The 23871-nt window shown below is 40.6% G+C and overlaps 1 protein-coding gene across 1 annotated transcript; it reads left to right on the forward strand.

Moving 5' to 3' along the window:
- Positions 1-21711: 21711 nt before the first annotated feature.
- On the forward strand, positions 21712-23441 carry LOC118395138 (class E basic helix-loop-helix protein 23-like). Its single transcript, XM_035788909.2, has one exon. The coding sequence runs from the start codon at positions 22039-22041 to the stop codon at positions 22720-22722; it is 684 nt and encodes a 227-aa protein (XP_035644802.1). The 5' UTR covers positions 21712-22038; the 3' UTR covers positions 22723-23441.
- The last annotated feature ends 430 nt before the right edge of the window (positions 23442-23871 follow it).

Here is a 23871-nt window from a genome sequence, read left to right on the forward strand (position 1 = left end):
TGTTTAGAGACAGCACAACAGTGCTGCTGGCAAAGTTGTGCCTTAGGGGTGGTTTCCCGTGTTTCTTTCTAATTTAGTTTTTTTCCCTTTGTGCCCCTTGGGTTGTCCAGTCTCTTTCAATCAATAACCCACATACAGTAATATGTAAATAGTACTGTTGAAATTGATATACAGTATGCCATAGAAGTGCAGCCTTGTGCATTTTCAATACAGTAACTGTCATCCAAACTGTAGCCTAAGTTTACATCAGGTAATACTGTCAAAGTACACAGTTACATTGACAACATGCCTAAACATTTTGACGACCTTGTTCGTGAACAATGACTCAATGACTTATCATTCTGATGACACTGACATGATCATTAGCATGAATATTTACTTTTGAGAGATGTACTAAGGATTTTTAGTGACTGACTAGCTTTAGAAACATATCTATTGTATATTGCAGTTTGTACAAATTGTTCTGAGAAATGCACTTATTATTTTGCACACGTTAGGGATGATGTGAAAAATGCACCAAAGCGACAGAGAAAAACTGTAACTCATTTCACTCAACTCAACATCATCGCTTTTCAAAGTACAAATACTTGTGCAAATCCTTATCACCAATCAACATAGATAAAGCCTCTTTCACAGTGAGATACATTTATGTGGCCCCAACCTGTCACTCAAATCATTTGTACTTTTTTGCCATTTTTATATAGGGACGTAAAACCAAAACTGAGGGCGCTAAAGGTTTTAATTAAACTAAGGGAGCCCCATTTCGTACACTCGTGGTTCCAGGCCTGTCTGGCAGTCATCCAGGGATGTATTTGGCAACTGAACATGCTGCTTCTCAATAGTCTACAGTTGCTTCCTCTTTCCTTTATCTGCAAGTGAACAACTTACAGAACTGGTTAAGGAAAACACCTCCCCATTAGGCCTCCACTACATTGCTTGAACTCATCTGGTATTTTCATACCAATTCTGATGAAGAGGTGACAAGGAATTGCCACCGAAAGCAAGGAAATAGAGCTCAGTTGGTAGAGCATGGCGCTTGTAACGCCAGGGTAGTGGGTTCGATTCCCGGGACCACCCATACGTAGAATGTATGCACACATGACTGTAAGTCGCTTTGGATAAAAGCGTCTGCTTAATGGCATATATTAGATAATCATAGGCTTTGTTTGACAATCTTGCCATCTTCTGGCCAATTTGGGACCTACATGTTCTGGTAAAGTTTGCCAGTACATAGTATAATAATGACTTGCACTTACAGAGCATTCAGGAAAAGTATTCAGACACATTTCATTTCCTTATCAATCTACCCACAATACCCCATAATGACAAAGCGAACAGGTTTAGACATTTTTGCAAATATCTAAAACATATAACTGAAATACCTTATTTACATAAGTATTCAGACCCTTTGCTATGAGACTCAAAATTGAGTTCAGGTGTATCCTGTTTCCATTGATCATCCTTGATGTTTTTACAACTTGGAGTCCACCTGGTAAATTCGATTGATTGGACATGATTTGGAAAAGCACACACCTGTCTATATAAGGTCCCACGGTTGACAGTGCATGTCAGAGCAAAAACAAAGCCACAAGGTTGAAGGAATTGTCCGTAGAGCTCCGATACAGGATTGTGTTGAGGCACAAATCTGGGGAAGGGTATCATGTTTTGGTACATGTTTTCTAGAGCATTGAAGGTCCCCAAGAACACAGTCCATAATTGTGACATGGAAGAAGTTTGGAACCACCAAGACTCTTCTTAGAGCTGGTCGGGGGTGTAGGTCAGCGAGGTGACCAAGAACCCAATGGTCACTCTGACAGAGCTCTAGAGTTCCTCTGTGGAACTCAACCAATCAGGCGTTTATGGTAGTGGCCAGACGGAAGCCACTCCTCTGCTTAAAGGCACCTAAAGGTCTCTCAGACCATGACAAACAAGATTATCTGGTCTGATGAAACCAAGACTGAACTCTTTGGCCTGAATGCCAAGCATCACGTCTGTAAGAAACATCCCTACAGTGAAGCATGGTGGTGGCAGCATCATGCTGCAGCGATGTTTTTCAGTGGCAGGGACTGGGGTACAAGTCAGGATCGAGGGTGTCACGACTCCCACCGAAGGTGGCTCCCCTGCCTGTTCGGGCACCGAATTTTAGAATAAGGCTGTAACATAAAATTGTGGGAAAAGTCAAGGGGTCTGAATTCTTTCCGAATATACTGTATATTAAGCCTTTCTGAACTTTCCATTTTATGCTGACAACTTAGGCCCTAGAGGTAGGCCAAAGTTAACCCTCAAACTAACAACATATTTGACATACATGGTTAACCAACTGGGGTCATTTTCCCCCCAATAATAAACTGTTGGAAAAAGCAACAATCATAGCAAACTATTAACTTAATTCTGATCAAAACATTATTAGATATGTAAATGTTATCTGAAATAAAAAATGACCAAAACACACTTTTTTTCAGCAAAATTACAGTTCATTTGAATAGTATGTCAAACAGGCAATTCCACAATAACAGAATTGGGCTGATACTCAGAATTTTCACTTAAATGTACAGTGGGGCAAAAAAGTATTTAGTCAGCCACCAATTGTGCAAGTTCTCCCACTTCAAATAATGAGAGAGGCCTGTAATTTTCATCATATGTACACTTCAACTATGACAGACAAAATTAGAAGAAAGAATCCAGAAAATCACATTGTAGGATTTTTTATGAATTTATTTGCAAAGGTGTCCCGCTAGTGGGACACCTTCCGGTGAAACTGGAGGGTGCGCAATTCAAATAAATATTCATAACAATTATGGATATTAAACATTTAGGTACATATACGGTTGAAGTCAGAAGTTTGCATACACTTAGGTTGGAGTCATTAAAACTTGTTTTTCAACCACTCCACAAATTTCTTGTTAACAAACTATAGTTTGTGTATGACACAAGTCATTTGTCCAACAATTGTTTACAGACAGATTATTTCACTTATAACTCACTGTATCACAATTCCAGGGGGTCAGAAGTTCACATAGACTAAGTAGCCCTTGCTGCTGGTGAGTCCCTGATCCACCTCTACGCAGACGACACCATTCTGTATACTTCTGGCCCTTCTTTGGACACTGTGTTAACAACCCTCCAGGCAAGCTTCAATGCCATACAACTCTCCTTCCGTGGCCTCCAATTGCTCTTAAATACAAGTAAAACTAAATGCATGCTCTTCAACCGATCGCTACCTGCACCTACCCGCCTGTCCAACATCACTACTCTGGACGGCTCTGACTTAGAATACTTGGACAACTACAAATACTTAGGTGTCTGGTTAGACTGTAAACTCTCCTTCCAGACCCATATCAAACATCTCCAATCCAAAGTTAAATCTAGAATTGGCTTCCTATTTCGCAACAAAGCATCCTTCACTCATGCTGCCAAACATACCCTTGTAAAACTGACCATCCTACCAATCCTCGACTTTGGCGATGTCATTTACAAAATAGCCTCCAATACCCTACTCAACAAATTGGATGCAGTCTATCAAAGTGCAATCCGTTTTGTCACCAAAGCCCCATATACTACCCACCATTGCGACCTGTACGCTCTCGTTGGCTGGCCCTCGCTTCATACTCGTCGCCAAACCCACTGGCTCCATGTCATCTACAAGACCCTGCTAGGTAAAGTCCCCCCTTATCTCAGCTCGCTGGTCACCATAGCATATCCCACCTGTAGCACACGCTCCAGCAGGTATATCTCTCTAGTCACCCCCAAAACCAATTCTTTCTTTGGCCGCCTCTCCTTCCAGTTCTCTGCTGCCAATGACTGGAACAAACTACAAAAATCTCTGAAACTGGAAACACTTATCTCCCTCACTAGCTTTAAGCACCAACTGTCAGAGCATCTTACAGATTACTGCACCTGTACATAGCCCACCTATAATTTAGCCCAAACAACTACCTCTTTCCCAACTGTATTTAATTTATTTATTTATTTTGCTCCTTTGCACCCCATTGTTTTTTTGCACATTCTTCCATTGCAAAACTACCATTCCAGTGTTTTACTTGCTATATTGTATTTACTTTGCCACCATGGCCTTTTTTGCCTTTACCTCCCTTCTCACCTAATAATATATATGCCATTTAGCAGACGCTTTTATCCAAAGCGACTTACAGTCATGTGTGCATACATTCTACGTATGGGTGGTCCCGGGAATCGAACCCACTACCCTGGCGTTACAAGCGCCATGCTCTACCAACTGAGCTACAGAAGGACCACCTAATTTGCTCACATTGTATATAGACTTGTTTATACTGTATTATTGACTGTATGTTTGTTTTACTACATGTGTAACTCTGTGTCGTTGTATCTGTCGAACTGCTTTGCTTTATCTTGGCCAGGTCGCAATTGTAAATGAGAACTTGTTCTCAACTTGCCTACCTGGTTAAATAAAGGTGAAGTAAAATACATAAATAAATAAAAAAGTAGACTGTGCCTTTAAACAGCTTGGAAAAATCCAGAAAATTGTTTCATGCGTTTAGAAGCTTCTGATAGGCTAATTGACATCATTTGAGTCAATTGGAGATGTACCTGTGGATGTATTTCAAGGAATACCGTCAAACTTGCTTGACATCATGGGAAAATCAAAAGAAATCAGCCCAGACCTCAGAAAATAAATTCTAGACCTCCACAAGTCTGGATCACCTTGGGAGCAATTTCCAAACACCTGAAGGTACCACGTTCATCTGTACAAAAAATAGTACGCAAGTGTAAACACCATGGGACCACGCAACCGTCATTCTGCTTAGTTCTGTCTCCTAGAGATGAACGTACTGTGGTGATTTTTGGGTGTTGATGGTGCTGCAGGGTTCTCTTTGTTTTCGGCCAAGATATTGCTCCAGCCTTTTCTGTCTGTCAGTGAGGACTGCCAGTAGCTATGGAGCGAACCTTCGCACCGATGCCCACTCACTGACAATCTCCCTTGCTTCTAAACCAGCATTGGCCAGTTTCTGGACTGATGCTGTGATTTGTGTATGTAGTGCTGCCAGATAGTTCACGCCCATCGGCTCTGACGTGTACCAGATCGAGTCGCCGATACACTCTCCTCTCCTTGGGTGGAGATAAAATGCAAGGGCGTTCTCCGGTCATTTCAATAGATATTTCTTCAGTGATTCCATCAGGCATACTGAGCTGCTCGAACATAAATCCCCTCTTGGACTCCCTGCCCCTCTCCCTTGGGTTCAGATTATTCTTTGGGGCCTCGTTATATTGGGGGTTATCAGAGAGAGAATGCATTATAATATTGTTTTCCAGGAGCCTAATTGTGTGTGCAATTTAGAAATAACACAAACTATGAACAAAATATCTTAGATCTTGTCTGTTTGACGAGGAATGAGTTGGGCTTTAGTTGTCTGTTCCCCTCTTTTGCTCTTCAATGCAGATGTAACTGGAGGTTGAGCCTGGGAGTTTTGGAGCTGGGCCTTATGGGTCATATATTTTCCTTGCCACCTAAGCTGTTTGATGTTGCCCAGAAATACAGTACATGATTGGAGTTGGTAAATTCAGTGTCCTTCATAAGGCACCAGCTGTGATCACTGGGTCATTTAAGAAGTGGTTGAGCCCACTCCAGAGTGCCAGATACTGCTCTCCCTTCCCATAAAACTGTTGGAGAAGGACGTTAAAACTCTTCATTGGTGACAGTTTGGAAGTCAACAACTTTTTTTTTCTTCTCTGCTGCCCTGCTAGATAGCTTCATGTAGACTAGGCAGCCGATAGTGCAGAACTAGCATCCACTATCGTCTAGGACATTGGTCACCAACCGGTCGATCGTAAAGGCATTCCTAGTAGATCACCAAACATTTCTGTAGAAAAGACAACAAAGGCCTGCACTCTATTTCTCTTTTCGAGTTGCACAGTTGACGGTTGGTGCATTTGATTCAGAAGCCATGAACACCAGGTAGGCAAGGTTTTCTGATTTTGAACCTTTTCATTTGTCTGACCATTCTAACTCCACCTACCCCGCGAACCAGGCAATCTGTGGCTAAATCGAGTGTGCTTGCTGCACTGTCACGTCCTGACCATAGAAAGCCTTTATTTTCTATGTGGCGTGACTAGGGGTTAGTCTAGTTCATATTTTCTATGTGGGGTTCTAGTTTGTTTTTTCTATGTTGGTGTTTTAGTATAATTTCCAATTAGAGGCAGCTGGCTATATTTGTCAGAAAATCAAATAATGATATTGGAAAATGTGGTTTTATTAACCTTTTTGGGATAGGGGGCAACATTTTCACTTTTGGATGAATAGCGTGCCCTTAGTGAACTTCATCCTACTCTGTCCCAGATGCTAATATATGCATATTATTATTAGTATTGGATAGAAAACACTCTGAAGTTTCTTAAACTGTTTGAATGATGTCTGTGAGTGTAACATGTGGCAGGCGAAAACCTGAGAAGTATCCAACCAGGAAGTGGGACAAGTATGTTTGTAGTTTTTCAAAGCTTGGCCTACCGAATACACATTGAGATATGGATAAAGTTGCACTTCCTACGGCTTCCACTAGATGTCAACCGTCCCTAGAAACTTGAATGAGGATTCTACTATAAAGGAGGGGCTCATGAGACCTCTTTGAGTCAGTCGTCTGGCAGAGTGCCTTGGTCTCATGATGCACGCTCCCGACAGAGTTACCTCTCGTTCCAGCGCTTTTTCTGAAGTCAATTCTCCGGATGGAGCATTATTGATGTTTTATGTTAAAAACATCCTAAAGATTTATTCCATACATCGTTTGACATGTTTCTAAAGGACTGTAACGGAACTTTTCGAGTTTTTGTCTGGACAAAGTGCTCGCGCCTCATGAAGATGGATTACTGGGCTGAACACGCTAACACCAAGTGGCTATTTGGACATAAATGATGGACTTTATGGAACTTTATGGAACAAATCAATCATTTATTGTCGAACTGGGATTCCTGAGAGAGCCTTCTGATGAAGATCATCAAAGGTAAGTGAATATTTATGATGTTGTTTCTAACTTTGTTGACTCCAAAATGGCGGATATTCCTCTGGCTGTTTTGGGTTCTGAGCGCCGTTCTCAGATTGTGTTTTTTCCGTAAAGTTTTTAAAAAATCTGACACAGGGGTTGCATTAAGAGAATACACATATGTTTCCAGTTTTTTTTCTTTTCAGACCCCCATTAAAGCTAGTTAAGGAGGAAAATTATGCATTTGGGCATATTACTCTTAGACCATAGTGCAGATCTAGCGCTCACTATTGGCTGCCTATAGGCTAAGCGGCATTTAAGTCCTCTGTATGATTTTTCTGCTGTTTGTACTCCCCTCCTGAAAAAAAGATAATGAAGTTGCTCTTATGCTTAACCCTTTGACAGTATGAACACACGGGTGGGTGTGTGGCAGATGAATCAGAATTAGTTGGGAATTACAGAATTACATAGATAAGATGTTTTATTTTCTTAATATGCTTATGTGAGATACTTGTCATTAGAATGTCTCTCTTTGGACTATAGGGATGGCAATTGCACTTATCCCTTCTCAGCTAGGGCTCAGTCACTTGGGATCCAGAGAGGGGAGAGGTCAGGCTTGTCTTCATATGTGAATGTATCTGTTAAACCATCTGGTGCTATGCAGAATATCAGAAGGGGAGGAGGACAGAATGGAACATTGTCTTCTTATGTGAATGTGTCTTTACCTATTCTAAAACCATGTGAAGGGATGGCGTGAGTAATGGGGAACCAGTTAGTTGTCTCCACATTGTCTGTGCGCCAGTCACTCCCTCCTTTTCCCACTGAGGGAGGAGTATGGCAGTGTCCGGAACCATTGTATGTCCCCTCTGATGTTGCACTTATCTTGAGATAGTATATGACCTACAGGCTCACTCCCCTCAGTGAGCTTGTCCAGGAGTGGGGTGTACTTGAGATGGGAGTATCTAGAGTTGACAATTGATATATGCCATTGGATGAGTTGGTGTTTTTGTACTATGAAGTACCAGGAACGAGATTAGAACCTCACTGAACGATGATTTATAGCTAATGATATCTGGCTATGGGATACTCCTTTCTCAAGTAAAAGGCCCTTTGTGAAGAGTTCCTGAGATCTGTGGTTCGTCATGTAAGTTGAGAGGGGTAGATCTTTGCTATAAAAGATCTCAGTTGCTATTATGTTGACACTCAACTTTTCATTAGAGATAGTGAATTGTTGAAAGTCAAATGCTATTGCAAAAGCTTAATCATTATTAAAGGTGAAGTTTAAGTATAACTCTGACTGGTGTGTGGTTTGTAACTCTCGTCATATGGTAATACAGGAAATGAATCTACCACAGCCGCCATGTTTTTTTTTTTTTTGCATCAACCAAATATGCGAGTTTACAAGATGAGTTGGGTCTGTTTGCAGTATGCATGTTGAAGAGGGCGTGTCGTCTACCATCATTCACTTCCCATCATTTCCGGAAGTTTACTTAAAAGACAAGTGAACCATCCGTTCACCTAAAATCTTTGGTCTGAAACATTTATGTGACAACCAGAATGCATTGTATGATGTCGACAAACATGGCGCCACACATAGCTGTCAATTAGCTTATCATTAACTCATCATAATCAGTACAACCTTCAAAAAAGTATTTTACACACAGTGTCCATTTAAAAAAATGTAGAATAATAATGAGTGTCCATTACAATCGGAATGCATGATTTGTCACCAGAAAAAGAAACATTTAGCTCCATACATTGCCTACATACGGTGTGTTACAGTAGAAATTATAACTCAAACTATAATAACATCCAGTTTCTTGGACTTCTGCCGTACGGTTTATAACTGTGGCAATAAACGCCACAAAATCCACCTTCTTAAAACACACAGGGTATCTTTTGACTGGCAGCAAACATTTACTACAGGCTGTGGTGCATCCACTGCCATACAGTGCATTTGGAAAGTATTCAGACCCTTTCCCTTTTTCCACATTTTGTTACATTACAGCCTTGTTCTAAAATTGATTAAATAAATTACAAATCCTCATCAATCTACACACAATAACCTATAATGACAAAGAGAAAACAGGTTTTTAGAAATGTTTGCAAATGTATAAAAAAAGAAATACCTAATTTACATAACTTTTCAGACCCTTTGCTATGAAACTCGAAATTGAGCTCAGTTGCATCCTGTTTCCATTGATCATCCTTGAGATGCTTCTACAACTTGATTGGAGGCACACACCTGTCTATATAAGGTCCCACAGATGACAGTGCATGTCTGAGCAAAAACCAAGCCATGAGGTTGAGGAAATTATCTGTAGAGCTCAGAGACAGGATTGTGTCAGTTAACATGGTGCCTTTCCCCCGTCTCCACTTCTTCATGCCTGGCTTTGCACAGATCTGGGGAAGGGCACCACAAAATTTCTGCAGCATTGAAGGTCCACAAGAACACAGTGGCCTCCATCATTGTTAAATGGAAGGAGTTTGGAACCACCAAGACTCTTCCTAGAGATGGCCGCCTGGCCAAACTATGCAATCGGGTAGATGGACCTTGGTCAGAGAGGTGACCAAGAACCCGGTATTCACTCTGATAAAGCTCTAGGGTTCCTTTGTGGAGATGGGAGAACCTTGAGAGCTTGAGAGGATCTGCAGAGGAGAATGAGAGAAACTCCCCAAATACAGGTGTGCCAAACTTGTAGCGTCATACCCAAGAAGACTTGAAGCTGTAATCGCTGCTAAAAGTGCTTCAACTATGTACTGAGTAAAGGGTCTGAATACTTTTGAAAATGTGATATTTCAGTTTATTTTTTATAAATGAGAAAAAAATGTTTCAAAAAAAGTTTGCTTTGTCTTCCTGGGGTATTGTTTGAGGATTGATGAGAACAAAATATGTTTAATCAATTTTAGAACAAGGCTGTAACCTAACAAAATGTGGAAACAGTCAAGGGGTCTGAATACTTTCTGAATGCACTTTATGTAGCTTGTTTCTGCATTACAGTTCTACCAAGTATTTATAGCACTGGCAGACTTTTATGAGCTGTTTTGACTGCAATTATGCATGTATCAGAAAGTATTCACACCCCTTCAGTTTTTCCACATTTTGTTCTGTTACAAGGTGGAATTAAAATCGATTTAATTGTCATTTTTGTCAACAATCTGCACAACATAAAGCTGAAGGAAAAATGTATTTAAAAAAATAATAAAATAAACTCATCTGTCTTGATTACATAAATATTTGACCCCCTAAGTCAATAGATGTCAGAATCAAAATTGGCAGTGATTACAGCTGTGATTCTTTCTGAGTAAGTGCCTAATTGCCTTGCAAACCTGGATTGTACAATATTTGCACATTATTCTTCTTAAAATTATTCAAGCTCTGTAAAGTTGATCAGTGTTAGACAGACATGTTCAAGTCTTGCCATAGATTTTGAAGATGATTTAAGTCTAAACTGTAATTAGGCTACTCGGGAACATTGACTCTTGTCTTGGTAAGCAACTCCAGTGTATTTGGGCCTTGTGTTCTAGGTTATTGTCCTGCTGAAAGGTGAATTTGTCTCCCAGTGTCTGTTGGAAAGCAGACTAAAACAGGATTTCCTCCAGGATTTTGCCTGTGCTTAGCTCTATTCCGTTTATTTTTATACTGACAAAAAGCACACCCATAACATGATGCAGCCACCACCATGCTTGAAAATATGTATTAAAGCCACACCAGCAATCAGGAGTCATGACCACAGTAAAATTCCACATTACCGTTGAGTCACTAGAACTATGCTCCTCCTCCGAACTCTGCTCTGATGCCTCTGACGGTCATTAGTAGCCTACCAAACTTGCTAATGGCCAGTCATTAATGGCCGGTACTCAGATCTCTATTGTCCCTCTAATCACTCAGACATCAATGCAAATGCAATTGAAAATCAAATCAAACACTTCATGCCCCAGCGTTCAGAGTTTGAGTGGAATGGGTTCACCTGTTGTGCAGCGAGAGCCAACTCCTCATGGCTGATTGATGCATGGAATTTAAAAAATGTTCCTTTCGCAATTGTATGAGAAAATAGTTGTCACGTTCGTCATAAGGCTCGGACCAAGGCGGAGCGTGGTATGCGTACATTCTCTTTTTTAACCTCTTACAGCTCCCCCCCTACTTTGTGCATTTTCAGCCAAATCTAACAGCCTGTAGCTCAGGCGCAGAACCAAGGATATGCATATTCTTGGTACCATTTGAAAGAAAACACTCTGAAGTTTGTGTACATGTGAATTGAATGTAGGAGATTATAACACAATAGATCTGGTTTAGATAAAACAATGGGAAAAAAACATACGTTTTTTATTTTTATTTTTGTATCATCTTTAAAAAGAACAAGATAAAACAAACATTCAGATAGGATGATGGGGATCATTTCAGTGAAAAATATAAGAGGGCAACAGTACTCGTGCAAAGTTTCAGAATGATAACTTCCAAAATGAGTGTGCTACATGGCATTTATCATGAAGTTACCCCGGTGTCCCACACAAGTAGCCCAAAAGTACCCAAGTGGCCAAATTGGTGAAGGTATACATTTTGAAACAAATAACTATATACAAAATACCAAAATTGTATTCTAACACACCCCGCTCCCCAAAAGGAGAAAAAAAGGAGAAAAAAAAGGAAAATAAAACTATTATTGATTAAAAAATGTATGAAAAATAAAATATATATATACATTTACAAAACAACATGGGTAACTATTTACACACTTTCAATGAGGGAAGACCCTCATTATCAAATCAAATCAATTTATATAGCTCCAGCCTAAAACCCCAAACAGCAAGCAATGCAGGTGTACAAGCACAGTGGCTAGGAAAAACTCCCTAGAAAGGCAAAAACCTAGGAAGAAACCTAGAGAGGAACCAGGCTATGAGGGGTGGCCAGTCCTCTTCTGGCTGTGCCGGGTGGAGATCACAGTGGTTGTAGAGGGTGCAACAGGACAGCACCTCAAGAGTAAAAATGAACAGTTTAGGGTTCCATAGCCGCAGGCAGAACAGTTGAAACTGCAACAGCGGCCAGGCCAGGTGGACTGGGGACAGCAAGGAGTCATCATGCCAGGTAGTCATGACGCATGGTCCTAGGGCTCAGGTCCTCCTCCGAGAGAAAGAGAGAATTAGAGAGAGCATACTTAAATTCACACAGGACACCGGATAAGACTCCCATTCGGAGTCAGTGTCACTGTGAAAGAAAATGTTCAGTTAGAATAGTTTCACATATGAGCCCTGTATCAACAGGTATAATAAACATATATATATAGAGAGAGTTGAAGGTTGAAGGTTGAATATATTAGGTTGAATATATTATTATATTATTATTACCTGCTAGATCTACTGTCTCTTTTATATTATGACATTTCAGCTAGATCTACTGTCTTTATTATATTACAACAGACCAGCTGTATCTACTATCTCCATTTCTCTTTGGCCATTGATGTGGTCCTGTCCTCTCCTCAACAGCCTCAAATAGGCTATTTCATGCGGGTTGGGGTGGGGTGGGGTGGCAGACACACGCATCTCACATTTCATGACATTCCATGTTTATATATTGCTTCTAAAATAAAATAAAAATCACAAATAATATTTTATATTGTATATATGTAGCGATCACCGTATGTTGTGGAATTTCAGCCCGCTAGCGGGTTCCGTGCACAGAGGGGTTAATGAATGAACAAAAACAACAAACAACCAAATGAAACGTGAAGCTATGCAAACTAGTGCTGACAGGCAACTAAACATAGACAAGATCCCATGAAACACAAAGGAGAAATGGCTGCCTAAATATGGGCATCTACGGTGGGCATCTATGATGGATGACGCAGTGCGTCGGGGGCAGTTCAGGCTCCGCACCGCGGGTCATCGCTGGAGGCACCGGACCGTGGATCGTTGTCGGAGGAACCAGACCGTGGATCGTCGCAGGAGGCTCTGGACTGAGAACCCCTGCTGAAGGCTCTGGACCGCCGACCGTCGCTGGAGGCTCCGGACCGCCGACCGTTCCAGGAGGCTCCGGACCGCCGACCGTCGTTGGAGGCTCCGGACCGCCGACCGTTTCAGGAGGTTCCGGACCGCCGACCGTCGTTGGAGGCTCCGGACAGCAGACCGTTTCAGGAGGTTCCGGACCGCCGACCGTCGTTGGAGGCTCCGGACAGCAGACCGTTTCAGGAGGTTCCGGACCGCCGACCGTCGTTGGAGGCTCCGGACAGCAGACCGTTTCAGGAGGTTCCGGACCGCCGACCGTCGCTGGAGGTTCCTGTTATGGGATTCATATGAATAATGACTAAATGATGTATACATTTAACGTAGAACTATAACTAAACAGAATACTACCCTGTCACTGTATGATTGTATGAATCGTATTAGAATCATAACACTAAATAATGTGTGCAGTTTTAGTCAAGAATTAGAACAAGGACTTTCTGTTCCTTGTTAGAAATGAATGGAGCTATCGTCAGACCGGCTGGAATACTGTGTTCCTTACATGACATTCTGTCCCCACTCAGGGAGGGGAGAGACCTTGGGCTTGTAGTAGATTGTTTAACAGTTGGCAGACAATGTGAGAAGACTTGTGAACTATGTTGCCATTGTATCTGAGGAAGAGGGACATTTAAGATGAAATGTGAAGTATATAAACCAATGTACATGGTATTAGGACCAGAGCTATCTAAATAAACATTGTTGACAATCGTTGCTGGGCCTCCATCTGATTCTTTACAACCAGTTTCCTACAAATTTTGGGTATCAGGCTAAGTAATCAATTCAATTGGGTTTATGAACACTGAGAACTTAATTATCTTGACAATTGATCCTTTGAACCTGATACCCAATACCTGTCCCTGCCGTCCGAAGGTACCACACCGAAATACCGTGCACGGGCGGGTCATTGACCTGGAAATTAAAGACCTGTCCCCTGGCATTGGGGTTCCATAACAGGCCGGTATATACCTAAGGTCGGCAGAGAGGGTGACGGGATCCAACCTACATTGCTTTTCCCAGTCTACAAGACAGGTCAGTAAATCTTTATTTACGAATTTGGGGGGAATGATTTAAGATATCTTTGATTTGATGTTCTAAAATGCTTAGAATGAATCAATAATAAGTGCTTAAGTATTCCATACAGATTCACACTGGAATTCTACTTTGTAGACAGGCAAGCAGGTCCGCGATGACCTGAGGTAAGGTGCACCACCATAAATAAAACTAAACTTAATAACAGAGGTCCGAATACCCGAGATTAAGCAGGTGTTAGTGTTGATGAGTGTTGTTAGATAGTTATTAGTTGTACAAGATGACCGTCCTAACAGGATAATGAACCTATTCAACACATGGAAAGTGTCCAAAAATGAGGAGAGGGAAGCCTAATATAATGGAGTGAGATACGAGATATTAACTTTAAAAGTCCTATGATGCAACATGAAATAGGAGGTTAACTAGGGATTTACGACCCCTGGGCTTATAGTTGTCCGGGTGAGACCTAATGTCCGATCGACATTCAACTCTATAGATGAAGTTTCCAGAAAGGAGAAACACATAGAAAACATCACATACACATAGAGTGTGTAAATATACCCTAGAACAGAACTATAGATACACAAAGGTTAATAAAGAGATACACATAGATTGTGAGCATTAAAGAGACACACACATAGTCAGGCAGGAGAGCAACTACAGTGACTAGGTAACGGTAAACAGCACATATATAGATCATAGAAATAGATACACCTAGATTGTAAACATATACTGTAGAACATAACTACAGTAATTGGACAGCGGTAGAAAAGAACACACACATAGAAGGTAAAAAGCACATACACATAAAAGAAGATGAGACAGAAAAGGATTGGGCGGCTGTAAAAGGAAAAGGGGAACCCCAGGACAGGGAGCAGCGGTTGTTTTACAGTGGGCTGAGCAAAGGGAAAGAAAAAGGGAAGTAAAAAAGAAGGAAGATGTAAGTAGCAAGCAGCAGGAGGAGGAAAGGATAGGGCTAGCTGCCCTAGGGAAAGTCAGGAAAGATTTAACCGAACTAGGACAGGATTTAGCAAACGTATTGAGAAAGGGAATAGAGGTAGAGAAAGGGAGAAAGTCGAGAAAGGTGTATAGAGACAGTCAAAAGAAAGGTGTAGATAGTCAAGGGAAACAGCAGGTCGAGGGTTAAATAACGGGCTGTCTGAGAGGGAGAGTAAGGAGAATCCTCGCTGGGGAAACGCTTGGACCTTTAAATTAGGGCTATTTTTGTCTCAATCATTTCAATAGCGTTGGTGGTTCAGCGGTAAAAACATAGCCTACAACTCGGGAGACTCGGGTTTGTATCTCAGCCTTGGCTGACAAATGCATTCTGATTATAATTAAAATACTGATATGTTTTGCTGCGGTTAGTTAGTGTTTGTTTAGGATATAAACTGAACGTAATTCAAATACTGATGTGTTTTGCCGGGAGAGATACGGTTAGTTAGTGTTTGTTTAGGATAGAAACTGAACATTTTAATAGCTTGTTTATGTTCAACTGAAAGACCAATCCATTCTAAATAATAGCGAGTCGATTTCGATGGAAAACGTTGTCTTCCCGAAATGGGCCGCTGGAATAATATATTGGGAATGGAGTCGTATTCAAAATGTTGAATCATAGAAGAGACGGTTACCTAACTCTAATGAATTCTAAATAATAACGAAGAGATAATTACGATAGAGTTGTGCCCATTGAAATGGTATTATTCTTATGGATTGACTGACATACGTTATAAATTTAGCGACGTACATGGTACGTTTAACTGTTGTAACTACCCATCCCGGATCCGGAAGCGTAATCATCATCTGACACTAATTAGCATAACGCAACGGGCATAAATATTACTAGAAAATATTCAGATTCATGAAATCACATGTGAAATATATTGAAACACAGCTTAGCCTTTTGTTAATCACCCTGTCATCTCAGATTTTGAAAATATACTTTACAGACAAAGCAAGACAAGCATTTGTGTAAGTTTATCGATAGCCTAGCATAGCATTTTGCCTAGCTAGCAGCAGGCAACCTGGTCACGAAAATCAGAAAAGCAATCAAATTAAATTGTTTACCTTTGATGAGCTTCGGATGTTTTCACTCACAAGACTCCCAGTTAGATAGCAAATGTTCCTTTTTTCCCAAAATATTATTTTTGTAGGCAAAATAGCTCCGTTTGTTCTTCAAGTTTGGCTGCGAAATCGACCGGAAATTGCGGTCACAAACACTCAGAAAAATATTCAAAATTAGCTCCATAATATCAACAGAAACATGGCAAACGTTGTTTATAATCAACCCTCAAGGTGTTTTTCAAATATATATTCGATAATATATCAACCGGGACTGGTGGCTTCTTCAGTAGGACCGAGAGGAAAAATGGCTACCTCTGTCTTTTACGCAAGAATCACTCAGAGCCATCAGGTGACCACTTACTCAATATAGTCGCTTACGCTCATTCTTCAACATAAATGTGTGAAACAAAATGCTCTAGACACCTTGGGGAATATGTAGAAAAAGGACTCTGGTTGATAGCCCGTTCACTGCTCAATAGGGACGCATCGGAACACAGAGCTTTCAAAACATGAGTCACTTCCGGATTGGATTGGATTTTTCTCAGGCTTTCGCCTGCAATATCAGTTCTGTTATACTCACAGACAATATTTGTACAGTTTTGGAAACTTTAGAGTGTTTTCTATCCTAAGCTGTCAATTATATGCATATTCTAGCATCTTGTCCTGACAAAATAGCCTGTTTACTTTGGGAACGTTACTTTTCCAAAAATGAAAATACTGCCCCCTAGTTACAAGAAGTTAAATTTTGGAGTAGAGAAAGTTGGAAAGTTTGATTTTACTTTTACGATAGAATTAAAGCAGAACTCAATCCGAGTATGGGGTATATCTTTGCCTCGAGGTTGAATTGTTGCGTGATAACGTAAAACTGCGTCATTACGTTGAATACAATAATGTTACTCAAATTGATTTGACAGTTGTTCAGGTACAGACTCTCACTATTTTCTGTACTTCTGGCAGTACACTTTTGATTGAGAGATGTTGATTGATGTTGTAAGTTCTATTCAAGATCCAACATTTGTGATTAATTGGGTTTGGCTTGTCGAACCCGTACTGCTGCTGCAGTCAGCAAACAATGATTTACAATTCGCTGAAGTTGCTGCGGTCTGGGCATGGGCTGAGCGCCTGTTGCTGACACCACTCACAAGGCACTTTTGCAGCCAGGCAATGAGGTTGTGACTGAGGGTGACAGAGAAAATTGTTTGTGTCATTTAGAGGGAAAATGCGTGCATTATAGCTTTGAGTCACTTTTCAAAAGTTGCTAAACGTTCCAAATACATTTTTAAAAGTAGCTAAATTTGTCAAGTTAGTCTGAAAAGACGCTAAATTTAGTAACAAAATTGCTAGGTGGACATCACTGGTTGGTGGCGCTCACTGGGCTATATTTTGCTGTAAGAGAGGGAGGTCTGAATCGTTGAGTCGTAAAAGTTGTGGCAGTTATTTATTGATTTTTAGTTTGATTGTTTACGTAACGCCAGTGAAATTTAACAGGAAGTTAAGGTGTACTAACATTCTAATCTGTTTCCATTTCGTGGAACCAGGACAGGTTCGCAAAGTGGATTGCAGGTTGAGTTGATTTTATTTTAAAGGGACAGTGCACCTTTATCACAGTTGTGTGTGTCTAATGGCAGGGTGTTCCTATCAAGCATTTTGGGAAGACTATTTGAAGAGAGACTGAATTTTGCACGCCCAATTTTTCAGTTTTTGATTTGTTAAAAAAGTTTGAAATATCCAATAAATGTCATTCCACTTCATGATTGTGTCCCACTTGTTGTTGATTCTTCACAAAAAAATACAGTTTTATATTTTTATGTTTGAAGCCTGAAATGTGGCAAAAGATCGCAAAGTTCAAGGGGGCCGAATACTTTCGCAAGGCACTGTATGTAAGGACTTTAGAGATTGCAACCATAGACATGTTTTTCAGATAATGTTCAGATAATGCCAAACAGTGAGACACTTAGTCAATATTTGGAAACAACACATATTTGTTACTGATTATTATGAGAAAGAGATACAGACAGTTAGGAGAAAGGGCAGACCAAGGAGCCCTCCCCGCACTGCTGAGACCTTGATGGTTTGAGAGCAGAAAGGAGAAGGTGGAGAAGGGTGGCCAGGATATTAGCAAGATAGGAGTGACACAGAATGGGTAGATAACAGTTACTGAGTGGAGTAAATATGGGAATGAAAGCTTAGTTGGTTTCAGGAACTAAGGTGTTAAATATTCAAATGTTGGCACTGGGTTGCACAGTTTGAACCCCTGCTGTGTCTGGCTCCATACCCACCCTGCCCAGCCATCTAGATGTGTGAAAGTTAGTGTATAAGCTAATGATCCATCATGTATGACATTCCTGGGAGTATGTAAGCTTAAATCAAATCAAAGTTTATTTGTCACGTGTGCTGAATACAACAGGTGTAAACCTTACAGTGAAATGCTTACTTGCCATAATGTTGTATTACCATTTTTGTATGTTCTCTATAGTTATGTACTTGAAAATGTATGTATCAATTGACCAATTCAGAACATTTGGGAAGACTTGATACAAAATATTGTCCAGCATTGCAATGCTTCACTAGATCAATTTGGAACTTGCACACACACACTGCTGCCATCTGGTGGCCAAAATCCAAATCGCGCCTAAATCTGCAATATTATATTATGGACTTTCTAATATGATGGAACAAATTAATATATTGAAAACGCATGTTTTTGGTTTGTATTATCTTTTACCAGATCTAATGTGCTATATTTTCCTACATGAATTTCACATTTCCACAAACTTCAAAGTGTTTCCTTTCAAATGCTTGCTTCAGGTCCTGAGCTACAGGCAGTTACATTTGGGCATGTAATCTTAGGCCAATTTTAAAAGAGGTGGTTAAAAGAGATTGTTCATCCAATCGACATGTTTGATGTTACCTTGTAGGCCAGTGGCATCCAAGATAACGCATTGTTTAGGCTACAGGCAGTAATTAGCATGATTTAGCATTGTCCTAAAAAAATCAATGCAATTCAATATCCGATCTTAGCAAAGCTGAAATTTTCGAACAAAACTCCAAACTAACTTCGGTAGCATCAAAACCTGAGAAGAACCTGTACATCTTTTCCAGCAACAATTTTGTATGTTTGCAATAATATCTGCATTTCCAATATTTCCTGTGTATCCCCATCAAGCTACAGGTGGGTTTGTTCACAGCTGGTAATCAATCGGCATCTCAGACAACGGAATACAATTACAACTCTATGTTACAAAAACAAATGTGGTGAGACTTGAGGAAATGATTCCTATTCTGACTAACTCAATTCCAGCAATTATTTTGACAGTATCCGTACAAACTCAACCAACTACCGAACTTAGTTTTAAATATTTTTTTGAGGTAGTCGAAATTTGTATTGCAGCTTTAGAGATCACAACATTGTATCTGTCCCATTATGGTGTCTGTGTGTGGGTCATTGAGGTCATCTCCATTTTGAAGTAGTCCATTTTCTTCTACTACTTCTATGTGTTGGTATACAAACTGAAAGGGTACATAGTGCCCCCTGCAGTCTGTTGTTTGAACAGGTATAAAGCCAAGGTTGGCGATTTCCACCTGTCATAAACATAAATACTCCTTAAACTCAAGTAGTTTGATCACAAAAAAACACCTTATTCCTATGTGCTTGCTGCACTCAGACAACCATAGTGTAATGAGTGATTCTGAACAGAAGGTGACAGTGTTTTCATCTCATACTAGGATCTGGTCAGTGGAAGTGGAGCTTCAGCAGGCCTGGAGTGATGGGATTAGGAGACTTGTAGAGGATAAATCAATCAACAAGTCGATTTAAATGCTTTGTATCAAGTACATGTAACTTCAAGCCGGACTTAAATCCCAAAAGACCAAACAAAGGTGACCAGGTAACAGATCTTGAAACCATAAAGTAGAAAACAATTATGTGATTGGGATTTGCAATGGTGAGCTTTTTAGTTTTACTGCTATGGATGCCGGGCTTACCATCTGTTACTTTAAGCTACTGTTTTAGTCAACTCTCTTAGAAAGCATGAATGACAAACATGGATAGTCTATTTGAGATGGCACTTTCACAACGCTTCTGTTACTTAGATTGATATGTGTTTCTTTGTATATATCATTATGTCCCTGTAATAAATGTTTGGGAAAAGCTATTTATTGTGATGATGCAACAAAGTTATCTGAATATATTACAGAAATCCAACAGTGCATTTCCCCGTCGCCCCTGTCCATGAGTGCATTTGGTGTTGATACTGTTAATGTGCATGCTGAACCACCCGCCTTGGGCCTCCCTTCCTCCGATAAGCCCTGATTCTGGGGCCCGGCCAGGTTACGCAATTAATAGGCTGCTACCCACAGGGCTCTGTCTCTTTCTCCCTCCCCTTCTTTATTCTGGGCTGAAGCTGGAGCTGTCCATGGTCATGAAAAAGCCACACTCGTCTTTCATTGTGAAAAATGTACTGTACGAGTGTTGTTTTTCTTCTGCCAGCTTGCATGGGCCTCATGTAAGCTGTTGTTGGGTATTCATTGTGGACCACTGTGCGGTATACCTACAGAGATATATTGTAAAAAATATAGCCTACTACACAATGTGTTTGTGCTATTCAATTGTAGGCTATTTGGCCTGTGGAATCTGTATGCTATTAACCCTTTGAGACAATGCACAGGTCAACCAGGAAGAATCAGCCTCTATCTAAATGTTCATATCTTCATATCTGGATCTGAACTTTACACATTTGGAGTTGAATTGTACGCCCATAAAATGCATCAGTATGTGAATTCACCTGCAGGGTTTTTGAGGAGTTGGATTTGCATAACATTGTGATCCGGCAAACTTCCGATATTTTTTAATAAAATGTAGCCTACACTGTAAAACCTTTCCTGTTGTTTTTACGGTTACTTACAGGCTTCCGGTTGTCTGTAATTACCTAAAATAAAGGTACCATATGTTACCATATTTTACAGTATACAATACTGTTACTGTAATCTTTTTTTATCATTGTAAAACGTACAGTCAACTGGCTGCATGTAAATTACCATGAAACAATAGTATAGTGCATTACTGTAATCTTTACTGGCTCTCAATCCTGTCCATCAGAATGGTTTGAAAAAGTTGCCAGTTGCCATTCCCACAATGCTGTGTGGTTACAGTAATGTACTATTAAACCAAAGTTTCTTTGGAATTTAGAGTATTATTTAGTGTTCAGGCCTAAAATCATCCAGAGTGCATTGCCCTTTATTGCAATCTACTGTAGATAATTAATATAGTACTTTAGTGGTAGTTTTACAGTATAGCCTATTACTGTCCAAACAACAAGAAAGTGTTAGTCATAGTCTATTTGCTGCCTGCCTAAAGTAGCCTAATGGTGCAGTTTCAAACATCTAAGGATTGTCTTCACTCTGGGTATATGGGTGTTTTATGGGGACAACGAAAGTATGCCCACCACAATTGTCAAACATAGACTAACTCAAAATTATAGGCAAAAGCTTTTGTGTACATTTGTCTTGCAATTATCATTATTCTGATCGAAATTAGGATCATACCAGCGTTCTGCCCTATAGTAATTAAAACGCCCCCCTGATTGGTCAGATAGATTATCCCAACGGCCCTCGCGTTCCTACTAACGCGCGAGCGGGATGGAGAGCGAGTCACAGTCTGCCCAGGGCGAGGGCAAGAAGCACACAAGGACCCGTCAAGGAGGCCACCGCTCCAGTCTCTCACCCAGGCCACTATTTACGTGCGTTTAATGTCGCTTCGTAAAACACTCAATTACAGAAGCGTTTTAAACGTATATGCGCGCAGGGGGAACGTTAAGTGGGGCTGAATACAGTCCATTCACTGCAACTGTTCTGAAGAGCCACAAAGAAAGTGTGTTGAGCAGGACTCGAGTAGTGTGCGAACCCTCTCCACAAAAACATACCGATACGGAGGAAGAGGATAAATTAAGTTTCGACCGAACTGCATTTTGTATTAGTCCTTATTGTGGAAGAGAAAATGAATGCCGGGGAAGAGAATCTGCTGAAGTCCATCAGCAACGACACTTTACTGGACCTGACGCAGCGATACGGCCAGTCGGCCTTCGGCTTTGGACCGGGCCACATTACTGGAAGTCCTGGAGGGCGGTATCCTCTCACACCGGCCGCCGACTTCCTCTCGGGTCAGACGGGCAAGTCCAACGAAAGTGGCGGGGAGCAGACCAGTGATGACGATGACGACCGTTTCGACCCTCTGGACCCCCGGAAGAGGGGTTCCGCATTCGACGATGACAAACACGGGGGTCCTCTTTCCAAGAAGCCCAAAGAGCAGCGGTCTCTGCGCCTGAGCATCAATGCGCGCGAGAGGAGACGGATGCACGACCTGAACGACGCACTGGACGGCCTCCGTTCTGTGATCCCGTATGCGCACAGCCCGTCTGTGAGGAAACTCTCCAAAATAGCCACTCTCCTCCTGGCCAAGAACTACATCCTCATGCAGGCTCAGGCTCTGGAGGAGATGAGGCGGCTGGTGGCTTATCTGAACCAGGGACAGAGCATCACCTCGCCCATCCCTACCCCCATTGCACCATTTGGACAGGCTGCCGTATACCCCTTCACGGGCTCGGCACTCGCCACCTGCGCAGAGAAATACTCGGGGACGCCTGCAAGTCTCTTTAAGCACCTTAACGACAAGCCTTGTTAACGTTTTATTTGTATAGCCCATACTGGATCTTCACCCACTTGTATCCAAGTCTAATGCGTAAATCCTAAACGAAATAACTGCTGTGATGTTTCATCCAGATTAATACAAATAAAAAAACATGAACAACTACACTGTTGTTTACTAAGGCTAGATTAGGGTTGGAGCTGGCAAATTGCTGTTTAAAAGTGTTTTTCTTTCCCTATACTCTCCTCGGAGTTAAAGGAATTGTATTGCCGTGGCAGTGTCCGACCATGTTTTAATTGACAGTTTGACATGTTATGTGTGACTATAAAAACGGCACCCTTGCAAAAGTTTTGAATGATCTATTTCGTATTCTTGTGTAGTATACAGACCTACTATGCAACATTCAGTGAAACAGAAAATAACGAGAGAGATGACAAGATTGCGTTCCAACTTCAATCGTTTTTTTTTTTGCATCACTGTCGTTTATGAATGCACTTTCCCTCATTTTAACAGACGCCATGTGAGGAAACACTAGTGTATGATATTTTTGGAAAATATGTATTGATGATTTTGGTTTTGTTATTGCACAATTCACATGATTGTACAACTGTGGAAAACTACTTGATCAAAGTACTGTTATGTTATTCGTTTTCAAAACAACAGCCTTTACAGACAAAACAAAATTGGTTGTGTTGCAACATGAATTTCATATATTGTTTATATGTCTTTATAAATAAAACATATCTATGCTCGAATATGATTCGTTTTTTTTCTTAAACTTAATTCCACACAATTTAACCATGCTCAAATCATGCTCAAAATAAAAATGACACATTCATTCACTTAACAGTTTATTTCATAATTTTTGTTATTAGAATTAGAATTGGCAAATTGTCACACATTCGTCAGTTTTAAGCCTACAATTTGTTAAAACTATTGTAGTTTACAGACGTCTGACTTTAGGCATCCCTCGCTCTAAAATGAGTTGAATTGATTGAATTCAATACGACCAAAACAGAAATAAAATGATTGATTTCCAAATGAGTAACATAAATAAGTTTTATTAATATAATTTGTGTGTAGGCCTAATACATTAGGCTATGCCTTTCTAAAATGATCGTATAAAAATCACAGCAATTAGCACTTAATCTCACTCAAAGCCTTTCTAGACTCGATGACACTGAC

Source organism: Oncorhynchus keta, chromosome 15 (assembly GCF_023373465.1).
Source record: "Oncorhynchus keta strain PuntledgeMale-10-30-2019 chromosome 15, Oket_V2, whole genome shotgun sequence".
NCBI classification, from domain to species: domain Eukaryota; kingdom Metazoa; phylum Chordata; class Actinopteri; order Salmoniformes; family Salmonidae; genus Oncorhynchus; species Oncorhynchus keta.

Bases quoted from the DNA above. Each gene is read 5' to 3' on its own strand.
- LOC118395138 (XM_035788909.2), top strand. From the start codon at position 22,039: ATGAATGCCGGGGAAGAGAATCTGCTGAAGTCCATCAGCAACGACACT.